This window comes from Diorhabda carinulata, chromosome 9 (genome assembly GCF_026250575.1).
Source record: "Diorhabda carinulata isolate Delta chromosome 9, icDioCari1.1, whole genome shotgun sequence".
NCBI lineage: Eukaryota > Metazoa > Arthropoda > Insecta > Coleoptera > Chrysomelidae > Diorhabda > Diorhabda carinulata.
In genome coordinates, this window is record NC_079468.1 from 63,819 (window position 1) to 83,950 (window position 20,132).

Here is a 20,132-nt window from a genome sequence, read left to right on the forward strand (position 1 = left end):
AAAAAAAAGCGGAAATTTTGTTGTTTAATATAAAATGAAAGCATAAATAACGTATTTATGTGCTTATTGAGAAAATTTTCCAAAATAGCTTGTTTCTAAGTCGTCTTGTTCGATGTTATATCGTTTAGACCGTGTACAGACGTAAATAAATATTCTGAGAATAAGATTTGGCAATTTTCCAAAACATTCTTCACGAAAATCTGAATTGAGGTCGAGCAATCGCCTTACACCTTTATACCAAATTGCGCAGTTTTGACTTTTGGAATTTCCCTTGATACACAAAAATATATTTTCTTTGTTGTTATTTGCCAAAAAGTTCTATTTTTAGTCGCACTTTACGAGAAAAATGGAAACACGCTTAAAACTTAAATATATACGAGGGTATATATTTAAGTATATTTAAATCTGGTGAATAAGGGGGGTGTTCTAGTAATTCAAATCCTAAATCACGAATTTTTTGTATGAGATTTGTGTGCAGAGGCGTTGTCCTGCAAAAACAAAACACCTCTGGATAGCTTTCCGCGTCTTTTCTCTTTAATTTCGTAAATCGTTGAGTGGTCAGTGATGTCGAATAGTAATCTCCAGTTATCGTTCTACCCTTATCCAAAAAATCAATCACGATTACTCCATGGCAATCCCAAAAAACTGAAGCAAAAACTTTTCCAGCAGATTTTTGGGTACGAAACTTCTTAGGTCTTGGAGAACCAGAGAATCATCGATTGTTGCTTTATTTCTGGATCGTAGAAATGTACCCAAGTCTCATCCATGGTAACAATTCGGTTTAAAAAGTCTACGTCATTTTCAAATCGAGCACAGATCGAACGCTTTTGGTCAACATTCAAACATTTGGGGATCCGTTTTGCAGCAATTTTTCCCATGTCCAAATTAACGTGAACTATATGATGTATGAAATATCCAGTGCTTCAGATCAGATCCGTTTTAGCCCAATTCGACGGTCTGATAAAATCACGTCATGAACTACATCGATATTTTCGGAAACTGACACAGAAACTGGAAAATTTACATCTTTTGAAGCTTACAGTCCAATTTTTCACGAAGGACATTGATCACCAAGGGTATTAACCATATCTTCGTAAATCTGCTTACCTCTTAACCCTTTTAAATACAAGTACTTGATGATGGTTCGATAATTTATTGCGTAACTCTGGTTTACTTTTTTGACGTCAAACTTTACACTAACACTTCTACTAAGTTATTGTTCGTTACTATGGTATTGCGTATATTTCGTTTATGCAGAAATGATCTCAATGTCGCACCCTTATAAAATTATAAACTACGGTAATTAGCTACGGCAACGTTGTTAAATTTACAACTATAGGGATAAAAACGAAGCCCTCAAAAATCCCATGAAGGGTCAGTGGTCAGGAAAAAATCTTATTTATCCCATTGGACGAGTGTGTTTTGTCAAGTCCAGCCGTTTTACAAGAAAAAGTCTTTCACATAGGATTTATTATTAGTTTTAGTTATATCATACCTAATGTGTTAATGAAGATTAACGAAATAAAAATTTTTGACTCATTTATTTATTGGAGCCTTTCATTTTCGTAATTGCATATAATTACTATTTACACGGAAATATACTACAGAATATTTTATTGTGACTATTCAGGTTACCAGAATTTGTTAACCATAATGAGATTATTTAATATATTGTGTACTGTTGGCGAAATCTCCATAATTATATTTATTAATTTGTTTAGATTGAAACAGATCGAATATTCATTCAGTTTTATTTACAAAATATTCTTTATTACTTTTAATGTTTAACGTAGAATTTTCGTCATGAGACGAAAAGTATAATAATATACCTATTTAAAGTTTGGTCAACTTCCAAATTTCAAAATTAGGAATTTTTCATGCCAAGATACATCTAAATAAAAATAGAAATAACTTCCTTCAGAAAAAATATATTTCTAAACTATTTAAAATAGTACAAGACATATTATATGTATTTGTATAAATAAACGTGGGTTTATACAAAATAATTTCAATAATTAAAAACAAAAAAAAATCATTTTAAGCTCATAGACTTGAATTCCTCGTCGTATTCATTAAATGACGCTTCACGAAGATCCATATCTCCGTACGGCTCAAAAAACTTTGTATCTCCTTGACCTTGAACTACAGGAATAAATGTGGGTTTGTATTTTTTCGCGAAAACGATATCAAAATCTAAACCCTTAAACCAATCGTGTCCTTTTATATCTTTCGTTCCACTTTTCATAACTCCAAACCTAAATAATAAAAATTTCAAAATGTTCCTATTAGTTCAAAAACAAATTACGTTGAGAGACATCAAAGCGATTTATTCGAGTTAACTAAAACTCGACAAGTCTGTTATTTTCTTCATATTTCAATACCCTTATTTTACCTTTTACTTCTGTCCACTTGTAAAATGTTAGTAACTAAATCTTTCGCTGCTCTGGAAAAGTGTGGGGGGCAAGAAAATTTTCCCGAAACAATTTTTTCGTACAATTTCATGTGATCTTTAGCGAAAAACGGCGGAAAACCAGCGCACATTTCATATATTAATATACCTAATGACCACCAGTCCACTGAATAATTATATCCTTGACTAAGAATGATTTCGGGGGCTAAATATTCGGGAGTACCTATATAAAAATAAACATTCAAAAATTATCCGTCTTCGATTTTATACGAGGATGTATTGATATCTAATACTTAGCCTAGACCGGTTCCATGCATAAACAAAATATTGCGTTACCATAGCAACGAACAATAACTTAGTAGAAGTGTTAGTGTACAATTTGACGCCAAAAAAGTAAACTAGAGTTACGCAATAAATTATCGAGCCATCATCAAGTACCTGTATTTAAAACGGTTAAGAGGTAAGCAGATTTACGAAGATATGGTTAATACCCTTGGTGATCAATGTCCTTCGTGAAAAATTGGACTGTAAGCTTCAAAATATGTAAATTTTTCATTGAAGATGATGACCTATCAGGAAGGTGGCCAGTTTCTGTGTCAATCCCCGAAAATATCGATGCAGTTCATGACGTGATTTTATCAGACCGTTGAATTGGGCTAAAACGGACACGTTCATCATATAGTTCACGTTAATTTGGACATGAGAAAAATTGCTGCAAAACGGATCCCCAAATGTTTGAATGTTGACCAAAAGCGTTCGATAGTGTTCGAATTAAAAACGACGTAGACTTCTTAAACCGAATTGTTACTATTGATGTGATTTGGGTACATTTCTACGATCCAGAAACAAAGCGACAATCGATGGAACGGCGACACTCCGGTTCTCCAAGACCTAAGAAGTTTCGTGTCCAAAAATCTGCTGGAAAAGTTCTTGCTTCAGTTTTTGGGATTGCCATGGAGTAATCATGATTGATTTTTTGGATAAGGGTAGAGATTACTATTCGACATCACTGACCACTCTACGATTTACTAAGTTAAAGAGAAAAGACGCGGAAAGCTATCCAGAGGGGTTTTGTTTTTGCAGGACAACGCCTCTACACACAAATCTCATACAAAAAATTCGTGATTTACGATTTGAATTACTAGAACACCCCCCTTATTCACCAGATTTGGCTTCATCCGACTATCATCTCTTTCCTCAACTGAAAAAAAGTTTAAAAGGTCGTAAATTTTCTTCCACCGTGGAGGTTTGGTTTGCAGAGCAAGAAGAAACAATTTTTTTGAAAGGTCCAGAGACGTTGCAGGTAATAAATGTATCCAATTAAGAGGAGAATATGTTGACTAATAAAATATTTTGACATTGAAATTTTGTTTCGTTCTATAGTAGGCTAAGACTTTTTCAATATACCCTCGTATATATTTAAGTTTTAATTTTGCAGGCTGAGAATTATTCAATAAATCCTCGTAGTATATCTCACGCTAATTTTATTCTCTGTAAATGTTATTCCATTTACCAATTACTAACTAACAATAATAATATTATATCTTGTATTACCCTACCACAAAGTGTGTACGTCCTCTGGCTATCAATTTTCTTGCAAAAACCCAAATCCGTAATTTTAAGATACCCCGACGAATCTATTAGTATATTTTCTGGTTTTAAATCTCTATAAACGATACCCAAGTAGTGCATATATTCGAAAGATAAAATAACTTGCGCCGTATAAAATTTCGCCAAGTGTTCTTCGAATTTTTTTAGTGACCGTAAATGGTAAAACATTTCGCCGCCATTAATAAAAGGCATTACAAGAAATACGTACACGTTATTTTTAAAAAAATGTTGTAAACCTAAAATAACAAAACAAATTAAAATAAATGTATGGAAAATACCGAGATATTTCCAAATTAGGCGATTTTGAGTTCAAACCTCAAATCAAATTGGGCGGTTTTGATTTTCTAGATTCTAGGAGGTTTTGGAATACTGAATAAGTCTAGTAACTCTTGACAAAATTAAGGGCACGTATTTTCGAAATTTTGGAAATTGAATCTCAAAAAAATGTTGAAACGCGAAATCATTCAATAATTAATTAACGGTTTTTAATTTGTTCAATATGATACCTACCTTCTAAATACGATAAAAAAATTTTGGAATTTGGAATATTAGATTTGCCTGTCTAATGTTTGGCGACAACAAACTATAATTTGCGGTATTAAACAATATCAATTTGTGGATTTTAATCTGGAAAAGCAGCTTTTTCAACTTATTCTTCAAGTTTTTCAAAAATTAAGTCGCAAATGAATAATACGAGTCTTATAAACGTATCCGAATAGTTTTAAATAAGAGCAAGAATCATCGAAGAAAAACTGAAATATCTACTTACTTACAATAAAAGGAAACTTGAAAGCATCTAAAAATCTTATTTCCGAAATAGTATGCGCCACCTGTTTCGTTCTTACAATATTAACTTTTTCCATAATTTTCATAGCATACATATTATCGTCCTCTTTGTATTTGCACAACATAACTTTTCCAAAAGACCCCGTTCCCAATACTTTCATCAATTTGAAATCCTCTAGTTGCGCAGTAATCTTCATTTCTCCTTCGATGCGTCCCTCAAATTCTTTTTTACTCCTTCTCAAATACGTTTCAAAAGTTAAATAATGCTTTTGAAGCTTTTCATCCGTCATGATTTTGCTCTCGACGTATTATGTCAAAATGACACTTTTGATAAGCCAAACGTCGACGCTTAACCGACCGAAGTGTCAATTGGAACCTTTTTTTCCCGAGCTACCAATGAACGAAGCAGAAATAATCGTAAATCAACAACGAAAATCGAGCGGAAAACTGCATGAAATAAATTGTAGAAAAGAAGCAAGGAAAAGTTTATTGGTAACCGTAACTAATTAACACTTCGTATAAAATCGCAATTTTTTATAAATCCACGCCCTTTTGTTTTTAAATAACCCTCACGTTCATCCAGTATTGTTTTTATTAGACATTATCAACTCCTTAACTTTTATTTTTATGTAAATACGATAAACCCCATTACACTTGATTAATTCGAATGGTGCCACCGTATGAAGATGCTTGTGCATATTAATTTTGAACTTCTATGGGTAAAAACTTTCTTTAGTAACTGATACCACAGACTTACACTTGTCCAAAGAAATTAATTCCGATAAATTGACGTCCTGAACGTATGCAGACGAACTCGGTGTTCTAGGTTGGATTACCTTGGACTGGGAAGAGCATTTGCCGTAGTTATATCGGTAGAACTTAGTCAACTCATCTATGTTCTAAGCTATTCAAGCTTCTGGTCAACTCCGGATTGTTCTATTACACATTACAGTTAGTTTTCCTCCACCGACGGTTTTCAAAAAGTTAATTTTTAAAAAATTTCATTGTACAATTTCGAACTAAAGTCATATCAATTTTACTACCAGTCTATATCTATTTTTCGTTTTTCTGGAATCTCAAACTCTACTCTAGATCGACCATAGAACCGTTTTTAGTTAATATTATAAATATAAGATTAATTCCAAACTCTTTGTTTTCAATAATAATTATTTGCGTTCAACTTTTTTTTATTTTCGGCGTAAACAACAATTTAGATTCTACGTTTTTATTTTAAACAACAGTAAATTCGAAATGAAGATTTGCTTTGATAAATCGTAAAAGTTTATTATTGAAACGTGGCTTCAGTTTTAGTCCAAACTTCGAATTTATTATGGTTTCGGAAATAAACACAGTCGTCGATGTATAAATATTAAATTTTAAACGCGGCCGCCTGGTTTTGCTTTTCATAGCTCCTATTCTATTTTTAGGTTAGAACAAGGTCGTAAATGCAGACACATTTATACTTCATGGCACGCGTTTCTAATTTTCTTTTCTTCCGCATTACGAAAATTATCATTGTGGAATCATGGAAATTAAGTGAATAAGAAAAAATTAAAATCAGATACAAAGTGGAGTTTCAATCGTTTGATGTGTTTGTTTACCCTGAAATATTCAACAACTTGTTTTATACCTAAATGATGTATAATTTCAAAATATAAAATAATCCAATTTATGCTTTTCTTGGAAAGCATCTTGAAAACAATCAAGGAAAATACACACAAAACTGACATTAAAAAAAATGGCCTAATAAATTTTTCTTGACCAAATACTCAATATAAAGTCGGTCAGTTTTCTTTCTAGGCATGATATTTGTGAACATGACCCTTGTTTGTTTCATACAATTACAACCAATTAGATACATATTTACTAAGGTAAAATTGAAAATAAAAAACAATCAAGAGAACTACATTTGTTCTTATTTCATCTAATAGAATAAGTGACAATAAATAAATTCATATTATGATATACATTGCCTAAATAAAAATCAACTTCCAACTTGTTCAGTTATTAAAATAGAAAAACATCAGTGGACATTTAGAAAAACATTTACTTTACAATGATACTTGTTTTATTAACTTTAGTATTTTACTATTTTTGTTTTGTTTGGATATATTCTTCACATATGATATATTTTGTATCAAAACCTTAACTTCAACTAACTAAATTTCTGATTGAAACTTGTAATTTCCAGCTACAGATTTACATATTCCGTAGAACGCAATAATTTTTCAGTTCTATACACAAAAATAGCAACTAATTCAAAAGTTTCCCTCATTAAAATGACTCAAACTCGGTATATAAAGTCGGATACTTGATAACCGAATTCGCAGTTGCTTCAATTCGACATTTTTGACACTATAATTACTCAATCAACATTTGCGTAGAAGCATTTGTAATCGGTAACTATCACTATTTAGGATTCTTCCATTTGTGGCGGAGGCGTCGGAACAAGTGATACTGGCGCCGGTGCGGGTGGTGTTGGCGTCGGAGGAACTTCTTCTGGCGGTCTAATTTTTCTCGGTCTACCACGAGGACGTTTAATTTTTTCTTTCTTTTCACCAGTTTCTGTTTGGGTATTATCTTGACCGTAGTCCACATCTCCTGCGGCTTCGATTTTTTCTTTGGCGCTCATAAAAACTTGTTGCAAAACAATACTATCTTCGTGAATGATGGAAGCTTCCTCGTTGTATTGTTGAGCGTTTTGGCAGAGCAACATGAAATCGCGTTCCATATCTAGCATACTGTAATACTGTAACAACGAAAAATAACTCATTTATATAAGACCGACACTAAATTGAAAAAGAAAACTATGAAATTTTTCTATAAAACCGTGACCAAATCCTCCAAATAAAAAAATACTATATACATAAATGGAATATTTGTGCTCCTTGACATTTTTTTTATTTACTTCCTGGATAATGTGTATCAGTTTAATATATAATATGCTCTAATACAAATCGATCTAAGAACGTCTTACTCACTTTGCCTTCGTCAATATTTGATAAAATTTTTGCAATATCAATTGGTTTCTTTATAACAGCATAATAACCAGGCAAATCTTTCCTAGATGGTAATTTAATGAAAGGATCACTGAGTTGTCTTTCATCTCTAAAAGAATAAACATAATAAAGCAAACACTCAAAATCATTCACGTATCGGTTAATTTTACCTATCTTTGTAGTTAATAACAATATTCATCAACATCTTCATTTTTTTCTTTAGTTTTATCTCTTCTAAATGAACTTTACGCCTTTTCGTAGTACTCGCTTCTTCTTCTTCGTCTCGTCTCTTTTTCTTCCTACCTCTTTTTTTCTTTGGTTCTTTCTCCTCTTCATCGTCGTCTTCGTAATTTCCATCTTCATCGATGGCCTGTAAATCAAAATATGTCTCTATAATAATTGTACTCTATATACAAACAAAAGGATAATGAATATAATTGCTCGGTATAGAGTTTTAAATATAGAGACGTTATTTCTTACTTTGAGCCATTCTTTTTCAGTCAAACTATCCGCATAATCGACTTCCTTCCTTTGCCGACTACCTCTTCCTAATATTGTATCTTGATCATCTAAACCCCAAGAATCCATTTCCTCTCCTTGTTTCAGCAACCATTCTGGCAATTCACTTTCTTGTATTAATCGAGGTTTACCGAATTTTTCCAATTCCTTTCTTTCCATATCCATTTTTTGGAAAAGTTGGAATTCTTCTTCGTTTCTAGCCAACATCTGATTGACCGTTTCATCGTCAGGCACTTCATTTTCCTGGAAGATTGTTCAAGTAAAAAATGTAAATGTAAAAATTAACCACAATTAAACTTACCTCCTCTTCGTCGCTACCATCATGATGTAGAATACTTTGAAGAAATTGGTGTCGTTCGGATCCCGTCGATTTTTGATCGAACATACCGGCTTGAATGACTTTTTCGTCCATAATTAATTTATATTTGGCGGCCGCCAATATACGTTCTTCTACAGAATTAACTGTCATCAAACGCAAAACTCTAACTTCATTTTGTTGACCTATACGATGGGCACGATCTTGGGCTTGTAAATCCTTAAAAGAAAATATACGTTTTTTTTGTAAATTTGATTTTCTAACCCTAAATATGTGAGTTCTCTTTCAGTATATAATTAAGACTCTCACCTGATGAGGGTTCCAATCGGAATCGAATATAATGACTGTATCTGCACTTTGCAAATTCAAACCTAAACCGCCGGCTCTCGTAGATAATAAGAACAAGAAATATTCGCTGTCTTTGGCGTTAAAACGTTTGAGTAAATCTGCCCGGTCTTCGGATTTAACCATACCATCTAATCTCAAGTATTTGTAACCTCTCCATATCAGATAATCTTCCATGATGTTCATCAAAGTAGTCATTTGACAGAACAAGAGGACACGATGATTTCTGATTTTCAATTTCGGCAATACTCTTTCCAATAATTCAAATTTACCAGATGCCCTAAAATCCATAAAAAAATGTCAAATTTGTACTTGTGAAGATTCCTTTTCAGAAGTATGTTGATTAAATAATCACCTGTAGATATCGGGTCCAGATGTTAGACCACCAGCCATTCCAACAAAATCACAATACTTCTCTTCGATTGCTTGAAACATGAATGGATGATTACATAACTTTCTCAACTGCATAATGGTATTCATTATGGCTTTAACTCCGCCTCCTCTACCTCTACCGCCCTTTTCAGAACCGTCTGTTAATAAGACTCCTCTACTTTGCATGTGCTGGTAAAGAACTTTTTGTAGACCAGACATTTCGCATTTTATTATATATTCTACTTTATCGGGAAGCTGTGACTCTACTTCTTTTTTCAACCGTCTCAATAAAAACGGTCTAAGAACTTTATGAAGACGTCGAATGATCAGAATAGTTTCTTCCTCGTTCAATTCCACCTAATACAAATGAAACATTTGAATTGCAATCAACTTTTATCTATGCAAAAATTTACCTTTTCACCAGTAGTAGCGAATGGAGCATTGAACCATTGTTCAAACGTAGAGCAACTCTTAAATATGGACGGTAGTAAGAAATTTAACAGCGCCCACAATTCTGGTAATTTATTCTGCAATGGAGTACCTGTTAAAAGTAAACGATAGGGTGCCATATAATGTGTATTCAATGTTTGAGTCAATTTGCAATGATGATTCTTCATACGGTGCCCTTCATCTACGATCATATATTTGAAAGGAACCTAAAACAATAAAAAAGCCAAAATTAGTTAATGATTAAGCTAAATAGAAAATTTGCAGTTATTTGAACACTTACTTTAGAAAGTACACCTTTATCTTTAATTATATATTCGTAAGTAGTGAGTAGAACATTGAATTTTGTCGATTTCATTTGACTTTGTATCAACTTTCTTGTACAAGGTGATCCCTTATAGGAAACGACTACAACTGTTGGAGCCCATTTTTCAAATTCCAACATCCAATTTGAAATAGTTCTAAAATGAATAAATGAATGCTTATACATAAAAATAGACTGTTCAAGTTTTATATAATGTTCACTTACGACAACGGCACAATTATCAAAAATGGTCCATTCACTTTTTTCCTTTCCATCAAATAAGTTATAAGGGCAATGGTTTGAATAGTTTTTCCTAAACCCATTTCATCTGCCAATATTCCATTTAGATTATTGTTATACAGCGAAACCATCCATTCCAAACCCTTGATTTGGTATTCTTTTAGTTGACCATTTACCATAATTGATGCTTGTGATGTAACAGTTTCACTTACTGTATGAGCTATGCCATAGTAGGTTTGTTCTTCAGTTGTATTTTTATGGTACTCATCATCTTCAACTTTTGCTTTTTCGATAACTTCTTTAGCATCGATTTCTTTATTTTCATCATAATCATCTTCGCCTCTTTCTTCATCACTTTCCTCTTCATCTTCAGAATCAACCATTTCCCAACCAGGATGTTGTTGCAACCATTCTGGTAGATCCTTAACTGTTGGTGCATTTTCTCCACTAACTTTATTTCCAGTGGCAATTTCAATGACTGTAACTTTTCTATCTGGCTGTTGTAGTTTTTCCTGTCTCCGTTTGCGTCGCTCTTCCTCTTTTTTCTTATTATTTTGTTCAATTTTGTGTTGTTTCACCATCTCCGTAAGATTACTGATGTATTCATCCGTCTGAGACAATAAGAAAGCCAAGCGTTTGTCTTTCTTTTGATCAATGAGTTGTCTGTAACCTTCTTCATCTTCAGCCATCAATCTAAACAGAAAAATTTATTAGTTGAACAACAGTTTGTATAAAAACATTTCAAGTAGTATAAATATACATACTTCTTCATTCGCTCCTTTTCTCTTCTTTCTTGTTCCTTCTTTTGTTCCCTCTCTGCATTAGCATGATAAGTCATAATGGCTTTATTGAGTTTAGATATTTTTGTTTGGTTCTGCCTATGAAATTCTTTAAACTCTTTCGCATGTGTCAAGACATTATTTAAAAATTCTTGATTTTTCTGCCGTTTCTTTCTTTCAGCTTCCAACTTCTGTTGCTTTTCCAATTTTTCAGTGGCTCTAGCTTCGCGCAATCCTTGACGTTTTGTCCTTTTAAAAGCTTTAACATTAACTGCTGTTTCCAAAGTAGTATCCCTTCGAACGCAACTCAAAACCTAAAATATTCGAAATGATAAAATTATCTATCTAAAATATAAAAAGGAAATTTGGATTACCTCATTGCGAAGTTGTCTCTGAAGATTGAGACATCTCAATGCTCTCAATTCAATTTGTGCCTGTATACGTAATTTATCAGACATGTCTGTTGGTAGATTGCTAACTTGTTCAATACGTGCTGCAATACGAGCAGCAACTCTGTTTTCCCTCTCTTGTAATAGAACTACTGGATCTATAGTGTGAGGTTTTGTTAATGTGGTCAGTGAAATTTCTTGCTTAACAGATAATTCTGAATCAGAAGGTTTCTGTTGGTTTTGAACAAGTTGAATATCTGAAATGAATTTAATGATATCTGAAGAAAAGATGATTTTTGTATACAGGAGTACCTACCTGTTTGCCCACTTTTTGTTATATCTGATTTTTTTTGAAGTTCTTGGATATGATTTAGTTTTTCCGGTCCATGGCTATTTAATCCCACAACTATTGAAGAAGGAACTGGTTGATTTCTTGCTAAACATCTAGATTAAATTGAAAAAATATTATAATGTGTTATACTTAATTAGCATAAGATTAAGATAAAATAATTTTAGGAAATAATACCATTTCACTCAAAATTTTATTACCTGTAGGCCATAATTTGGCTTCTAAGTTGTTTCATTTGATTTGTGGATAAAATAGAGTTTGTATCTCCTATGCCCGAAACCCTGGCCTTTAGAGCTAATAGCTGAGAATATCTTGGATCTGCTTGAAGACCCTTTTCTTCCATGGCAACAATGGCTTTCTGCAAGGCGGCTACATTGTTTTTCTCTTGAGTTAATGTCTCATCCGATTTTGTATCTAAATTCAATGGAAAAATAAAAGTTTTGCATACTAAATTGTAAATGAAATTCATACTGTATACCTAAAGATATTTCATACAAACAGCGCTATATCTCATACCATACCTTGAATATTATTTGATGAAGATGGATTAATATCTTGTTTAGGTTGAGAAACAAGTGAGTTACCACTTTTGCCATTAATTGATATAACCCCTTTAGGCATTAGTGAAGTACTAGCCATTTTAAATAATCACCTGAAAGTTTTGAATCAGTAAAAATATTTTTTTTCTATTTAAACTGTTCATTAATAAGTACAGAAAATAAACCGAATTCTCCCGCTTTACGTTTTCATCTAATGTGTGCATGTAAAAAAGTAAATAACAAATCCGATAAAATTTCACTCTTCTTTTCATACATCTGAAAACTGAGCCTCAAACTACAGTAATACTGACGTTTGACATTTTTAATGAGCGGTGATCGGAATATATTATCTAAAATCAATTAAAACTTCGATCCAAAAATTCTTGGATTTTAGAAATGCTGAATTTTACGCTTCTAAAGTAAAAGAGCACGATTTCATTTTAATAACACGAATAAAATATTTAAATAAAATGTATTTTCGTATAAATTGCAATTTTCAGATATATTCCATTTCGTAGATTTTCTCGTGGAAACTAGCCTTAATATAGAACGCCAATATAAAACGTCATTGTAATGTCAACTAATCAACTCAAATAATACTTATACTAGATATATAATATACTAGAAAATATTCGGGATAGTTGTTTCTTTTCCTCATAAATGTTACATATATTAGTTTCATGTGAAGAATTCGTTCTAGAAGCGAATCTCTAACGAAAATGGTAATTTTGAAGATAAGAATGACTCCAGCGTAACCTTAGAGTTTGTTCTACTGTAACAAGCTTTCTTGATTGTTGAGGTAAATTTTCTATATTATTATAAATATCGATAAACAATTACGTTACTCAGTATTATAAAATAGAAAAGTCAGAACTTTAACTCCTTATAGTTAGATAATTTTTAAAAAAATCATGTTTGTAAGTCATATATATGTAAGTGGGTATATATAATCTTAAATAAATGTAATTCAAACATAAAACATAACCTCAAATTTAACTTTCCGGATTATAGAGATATTAAATCAATGTTAACTTTTATCTTTAAGTTTATTTTAGAGAGTAAAGCTTGTTAGCTGTATTATATAAGCAATATGGCAAGTCCATCACCTCAAAACAGCCCCATGCCCCCACCACAAGCTCCCAGTCCTATGGGACCACCTCCCTCTCAAAGTCCAGCACCGCCTTCTCCAGTTTCTCAACCTCAGTACCAAGGAGGTCCGCCACAACCTTCCGGATATCCAAACCAATATCCAGGGCATTCTCAAATGCCTCCCAATTCGGAACATCCGCCTATGCATGGACCACCACATCATCAGTACCCACAGGGTTATCCACAACAAACGCCACCACCACCATCTCAGAATCATCCTGGACATGGGCCACCACAAGGACATGCACCTCCACAAGGTACAAATTAGAAACAAGTAGGTAGTTATATCATCTTCTGTTGTCTATTCTTTTAAGGTCATGGTCCACCACAAGGGCATATTCCTCCTCAGGGACATGTCCCACCTCAAGGACATGTACCACCTCAAGGACATGCACCACCTCAAGGACATGCGCCACCTCAAGGACATGCGCCACCCCAAGGACATGCGCCTCCACAAGGTCATGTGCCTCCACCAGGACATATACCTCCTCCAGGGCATGTACCACCTGGACATCAGAGCCATCCACAACCTCCTGGACATATTCCTCCATCTGGTGGAATGCATCCTGGTCATTATCCTGGTGGTGAGATCTCATTCATTCATTCATTATATTTATATAATATTTATATAAATTCTAGGTCATCCGATGCCACAAGGCCCTCCAAATCAGCCAGGACAACCACTTCAAGGTAGAAATGCGGATAATTTACATGCTTTACAAAAAGCTATTGATACTATGGAAGAAAAAGGCTTACAGGATGATCAGAGATATTCACAGTTACTTGCATTACGGGCTAGATCAAATCCGGGAAGTGGTAATGGTGTTTTAACAACGTTACAAATGAATCAGTTAAGAAATCAAATAATGGCATACAGGTATTAAATTTAACAGTTGGAAGTGAAGGAAAACATTTATACATTATATTTTTTTTTAGATATTTGGCAAGAAATCAGCCTATACCGCATTCTATAATGTTGGGATTACAAGGTAAGAGACCTGACGGGTCACCTCAGTTTCCAACACCCCCTTCTAGCCCATTTCAGCCACAAGCAGGAAGTACAGCACCGACTGGAGAGCAACCACCAGTGTCCGGAGACAATACTGTAGAAGGTGCTCCTTCAGTTCCTGGTGGGACACAAGGTAAATTGAAATTAAATTTATTATTATATTGATGATGTAAAATATTTTAATAGGTGCCCAAAATAGTTCGAACCAGCAAAGAGCACAAAACAGTCAGTTGGTTCCTAATAAGCAGACACGTTTTACTACAATGCCCAAACCAAGTGGAATTGATCCGCTGGTCTTGCTTCAAGAAAGAGAGAGCAGAGTTGCATTTAGAATAGCTGCTAGAATAGAACAAGTTAGCAATCTACCCAGCAATCTCTCAGAAAAAGTGAAAATGCAAGCTCAAATAGAACTTAGAGCTTTGAGGTGCCTGAACTTCCAAAGACAATTAAGAAGTGAGATATTGAATTGCATAAGGAGGGATGTCACATTGGAAACGGCAGTTAATTTCAAAACTTATAAAAGAACAAAACGCCAAGGACTAAGAGAATCAAGAGCAACAGAGAAATTAGAAAAGCAGCAGAAATTGGAGGCAGAAAGGAAGAGAAGGCAAAAGAATCAAGAATTTTTGAACGCTGTGTTAAATAATGGCAAAGAATTTAAAGAGTTCCACAAACAGAATCAAGCTAAGCTGGCTAAAATTAACAAAGCTGTTATTAACTATCATGCTAATGCTGAAAGAGAACAAAAGAAAGAAGCCGAGAGGAGAGAGAAAGAGCGTATGTTGAGGTAAATGAAATGTTATATTAACTATTATATAAATTATTTCATTCTATAATTTTAGATTGATGGCCGAAGATGAAGAAGGTTACAGAAAATTAATTGATCAAAAGAAAGACAAACGTCTTGCATTTTTATTGTCACAAACCGATGAATATATAACTAATCTCACAGAAATGGTAAAACAGCACAAATTAGATCAAGCAAATAAGAAAAAGGAAGAAGAAAAGCGAAAAAAGAAACAACAAAGGATGCAACAACCTGATAGAAGAGTGACAGTTTTAGAAACTGCAACCGGTAAAAAATTATCAAGAGAAGCTGCCCCTACTTTCAGACAAGTACAAGAATGGTTGCAACAACATCCAGGCTGGGAAATGGTTGATACAGATGATGAAGATGAAGATGGCGAGAAGAGAGATGATGAAACATATGATGAAAATAAGGATGTTGATGCTAAGGAAGTTATTAAAAAAGCTAAGGTTGGTTATTTATTCGAAGAATTGATAAATTTTTATTATAACAATTTCTAATTTTAGGCAGAAGACGATGAATATCATAAGAACACTAAAGAAGAACAAACTTACTATAGTATCGCCCACACTGTTCATGAAGTGGTAACGGAACAGGCATCTATTATGGTAAATGGTCAACTAAAAGAATACCAAATCAAGGGTTTGGAATGGATGGTTTCATTGTATAACAACAATCTAAATGGAATATTGGCAGATGAAATGGGTTTGGGAAAAACTATACAGACTATTGGTTTATTGACACACTTGATGGAAAAAAAGAAATTGAATGGTCCCTTTTTGATTATAGTACCTTTGTCGTAAGTAGAAAATAGTAAAACGCCTTGTGGTTTTGTAAATATTGATATTTATTGCTAGTTATTTGAAATAGAAAACTTTTTGTGAATACTTAGATAAAAAAATTCATTAGATATATATATATATTTTTAGCACACTTTCGAATTGGATGCTAGAATTCCAAAAATGGGCACCATCTGTTGTTGTAATATCTTACAAAGGCTCCCCAGGTATGAGAAAAGTAATCCAGAGTCAATTGAAAGCAGCTAAGTTTAATGTTCTGTTAACCACCTATGAATATATCATCAAAGACAAAAGTGTCTTGGCAAAGGTACAAAAAACAATAAAAAGTAAACGAAAAATGTAGATCTTAACTTTTTTCTTTTCAGATACCTTTCAAATATATGATCATAGATGAAGGTCATCGTATGAAAAATCATCATTGTAAATTGACACAAGTTTTGAATACCCATTATTTAGCCCCATACAGATTACTTTTAACTGGTACTCCACTACAAAATAAATTGCCAGAATTATGGGCTTTACTTAATTTTTTATTGCCTTCTATATTCAAAAGTTGTTCTACATTCGAACAATGGTTCAACGCTCCTTTTGCAACTACAGGAGAAAAGGTAAATTCGAATCCTTTTTATATTTCCATTCGAAATGTATTATTCGTGTTTATGTTAGGTTGAATTGAACGAGGAAGAAACTATTCTGATCATTCGACGTCTTCACAAAGTTCTTAGACCGTTTCTATTGAGACGGTTGAAAAAAGAAGTAGAGTCACAGCTTCCCGATAAAGTGGAATATATAATAAAATGTGACATGTCTGGTTTGCAAAAAGTGCTGTATCTACATATGCAGACAAAAGGTGTGTTACTTACTGATGGATCCGAGAAAGGTTCTAAAGGTAGAGGCTCAAAGGCTCTCATGAATACCATTATGCAACTAAGAAAATTGTGTAATCATCCATTCATGTTTCCTAATATCGAAGAGAAATACTGTGATCATGTCGGTATCGCCGGTGGTGTTGTTTCTGGCCCTGACACTTACAGGTATAAAAACTTTTTATATTTTTTAAAATATTTGTGGAAACATAGTGTTAGTGCTTCCGTTTCATTTGTCTAACATATTATATGAATCGATACGTTTTAGAGTATCAGGAAAATTTGAATTGTTGGATAGAATTTTACCCAAATTAAAAGCTACGAATCACCGAGTGCTACTTTTCTGTCAGATGACTCAATTAATGACCATAATGGAAGATTATTTCAATTGGAGGGGCTTCAAATACCTTCGATTAGATGGTACTGTAAAAGCGGAAGATCGAGCTGATCTTCTTACTAAATTCAATGATAAAAATAGCGAATATTTCTTGTTCTTATTATCTACGAGAGCCGGTGGCTTAGGTTTGAATTTGCAAAGTGCAGATACAGTCATTATATTCGATTCCGATTGGAATCCACATCAGGTAAAAAAAAACTCCATACATTATACAGTGTTTACAAAAATTTATTTGTATTAGGATTTACAAGCCCAAGATCGTGCCCATCGTATAGGTCAACAAAACGAAGTTAGAGTTTTGCGTTTGATGACAGTTAACTCTGTAGAAGAACGTATATTGGCCGCCGCCAAATATAAACTTACTATGGACGAAAAAGTTATTCAAGCCGGTATGTTCGATCAAAAATCGACGGGATCCGAACGACAACAGTTTCTACAAAGTATTTTACACAATGATGGTAGTGACGAAGAAGAGGTAAATTGATAGATTTAGTAGGTATGAAGTATTTCTAATGATTCGTTCACTTTTTTTTAGGAAAACGAAGTGCCAGACGATGAAACAGTGAACCAAATGATAGCAAGAACCGAAGAGGAGTTCCAGTTGTTCCAAAAAATGGATTTGGAAAGGAAGGAAGAAGAGGAAAAGTTGGGCGTGCACAAGAAATCTCGTTTAATACAAGAAAGTGAACTTCCCGATTGGTTAACGAAACCTGATGATGACGAAAGTAATTGGGGAGATGATTATACCGAAGTATTATTGGGAAGAGGAACACGACAAAGGAAAGAAGTCGATTATGCTGATAGTTTAACAGAAAAAGAATGGCTAAAAGTGAGAAAATATATACATTTTACTATTAATTATATTTAAACGTAAATTATGCTTTTTATTTTTCAGGCTATCGACGAAGACGGCGATTACGATGATGACGAAGAAGAGGAGAAAGAATTGAAAAAGAAGAGAGGTAGAAAGAGGAAAAAGCGAGACGATTCAGATGACGAAGGGACGAGTAGTACAAGGAGGCGTAAACTACCTCAAAGCCAAATTGAAGCTAGGTTGAAGAGAAAGATGAGAAAATTAATGAACATCGTTACCAATTACAAAGATAGGTAAACATTATTATAAAAATTATGAAATTATATTTACAAATAATTTTTTTTTCAGGGACGGTCGACAATTAAGTGATCAATTCATAAAACTTCCACCAAGAAAAGAATATCCAGACTATTACACAATCATTAAAAAGCCAATGGATATAACAAAGATTTTGAATTTCATAGAAGATGGAAAGGTAAGCGAGTCATTTATAATGATACAATCTAATTACCAAAGAAATTATTCAATTCAAATATCGCCATTCTATTTTATATATTTGAAATTAATATTATTCTAATCTAATAAATTATTTTGTTTTTCTTGTAGTATTCCGATTTCTCTGATTTGGAACGCGATTTTATGTTGCTCTGTCAAAATGCTCAGATTTATAATGAAGAAGCGTCGATGATCCACGAAGATAGTATCGTTTTGCAATCTGTGTTTTCTAGTGCAAAACAAAAAGTAGAAGCGTCTGCAGATTCGGACGACGATAAAGATGAAAACAATTCCGACAGTGAAATTAATAAGAGCAAAAACAAACCAGTTAAAGGTAAAAGACGACCCGGAAGACCAAGAAGAATAGTCAAGAAATATGTTTCTGACGACGACGACGATGATGACTGAAAATATACTTAGAAGAATAGTTGAATATGTGCACACGTAGTTAAAGGGATTATTACCCGAAATAGATGAATATTACATTGTTCACAAAGTACTTTATTTTGTATTTTTTTTAACGAAGGATGGATTATTTGATTTTGTGTTAAGGAAAAACATCTTAGTTTCAAATCATTAATTTATTTTCTTGCATTCTCTCTAAATACTTTGTTATTTGGCAATTCTATTATTAAAATAAAACTCTTATTTTAATCGATGTAATTTTTATCAAAGTTGGCAATTTCCACAATAATTTTATTCAATAAAAAAAATACTTTTGATTAACTAATTTTAATTATAATTTTTTTCAATTCAAATGCAAATTCTATTTGTTTAGTGTCAAATAACCAATGTTTGTTCTTTCTTTAGCTCCATAAGTTAAATGGCCACTTCAAGACATCTGTTTTGAGACATAAAAAAATAATTTCAATTAGAATGATTTCTTTATACTTTTTTTCGGGATTTTTTGAAAACTGATGACTATAAAAAACTTCACACATTCAATTTGAATAAGGATTTTTTTTTAGTGTTAAATAAATTATATGTACATTATTTATATTGAATTTTAAACAAATAATTAGCTGCTTCACTCAATTATCTAGATGTTTTCTCTTTATTTGTAAAAATATACGTATTAAAAGAAATAGATGTACTCTAATAAGTATCAACTTGAAAATAATTTAATTTATCGCATTATATACAGGGATATACTATTTTGTGATTAAGGTTTAGAACAAGAAATAAATCGCTGTATACAACAAACGATTTGCTTCATTTCTCTCCACATCTAATAATATAAAAAATTCTGACTTCTCTCTGCTAAATAAACAAGAATTTGTATCTAAAACAAATAAATAAAAAGACCGAACAAAGTATGAAAAAATCGCCGCTGTGATAAAGACATTAAACGAATTCATCAAATTTCAGATTCCTCCATCATAACCGATT

General features: G+C 32.9%; 3 protein-coding genes across 5 annotated transcripts; 1 reads left to right on the forward strand and 2 right to left on the reverse strand.

Annotated features, from left to right (window-relative positions):
- Positions 1-1,969: 1,969 nt before the first annotated feature.
- Positions 1,970-5,125, reverse strand: LOC130897780 (cAMP-dependent protein kinase catalytic subunit 1-like). Its single transcript, XM_057806678.1, has 4 exons — positions 4,791-5,125; positions 3,970-4,257; positions 2,393-2,633; positions 1,970-2,255 (listed from the first exon to the last, which is right to left on the reverse strand). Exons 1-4 carry the CDS (start codon positions 5,095-5,097, stop codon positions 2,033-2,035), a joined length of 1,059 nt encoding a protein of 352 aa, XP_057662661.1. The 5' UTR covers positions 5,098-5,125; the 3' UTR covers positions 1,970-2,032.
- A 1,590-nt stretch (positions 5,126-6,715) lies between these two features.
- LOC130897782 (ATP-dependent helicase brm-like) lies at positions 6,716-12,708 on the reverse strand. The gene is made up of 16 exons (XM_057806682.1): positions 12,580-12,708; positions 12,388-12,518; positions 12,067-12,280; positions 11,834-11,961; positions 11,503-11,774; positions 11,114-11,442; positions 10,335-11,042; positions 10,089-10,266; positions 9,772-10,014; positions 9,342-9,715; positions 8,951-9,266; positions 8,627-8,860; positions 8,287-8,568; positions 7,977-8,176; positions 7,789-7,915; positions 6,716-7,556 (listed from the first exon to the last, which is right to left on the reverse strand). The coding sequence occupies exons 2-16, from the start codon at positions 12,503-12,505 to the stop codon at positions 7,221-7,223; spliced, it is 4,059 nt and encodes a 1,352-aa protein (XP_057662665.1). The 5' UTR covers positions 12,506-12,518; positions 12,580-12,708; the 3' UTR covers positions 6,716-7,220.
- Positions 12,709-12,722: 14 nt separating this feature from the next.
- Positions 12,723-19,946, forward strand: LOC130897781 (ATP-dependent helicase brm-like). 3 transcript variants are annotated; one of them, XM_057806679.1, is made up of 17 exons: positions 12,723-13,204; positions 13,451-13,811; positions 13,869-14,138; positions 14,194-14,431; positions 14,491-14,696; positions 14,750-15,350; positions 15,406-15,820; positions 15,878-16,170; positions 16,301-16,478; positions 16,537-16,779; positions 16,838-17,205; positions 17,306-17,621; positions 17,676-17,909; positions 17,970-18,263; positions 18,330-18,541; positions 18,597-18,723; positions 18,855-19,946. In XM_057806679.1, exons 2-17 carry the CDS (start codon positions 13,496-13,498, stop codon positions 19,149-19,151), a joined length of 4,608 nt encoding a protein of 1,535 aa, XP_057662662.1. In that variant the 5' UTR covers positions 12,723-13,204; positions 13,451-13,495; the 3' UTR covers positions 19,152-19,946. The 3 variants fall into 3 exon arrangements, with proteins under 3 accessions (XP_057662662.1, XP_057662664.1, XP_057662663.1); XM_057806681.1 differs by having other exon boundaries at positions 12,955-13,204; positions 13,869-14,135; XM_057806680.1 differs by having other exon boundaries at positions 12,965-13,204; positions 13,461-13,811.
- The last annotated feature ends 186 nt before the right edge of the window (positions 19,947-20,132 follow it).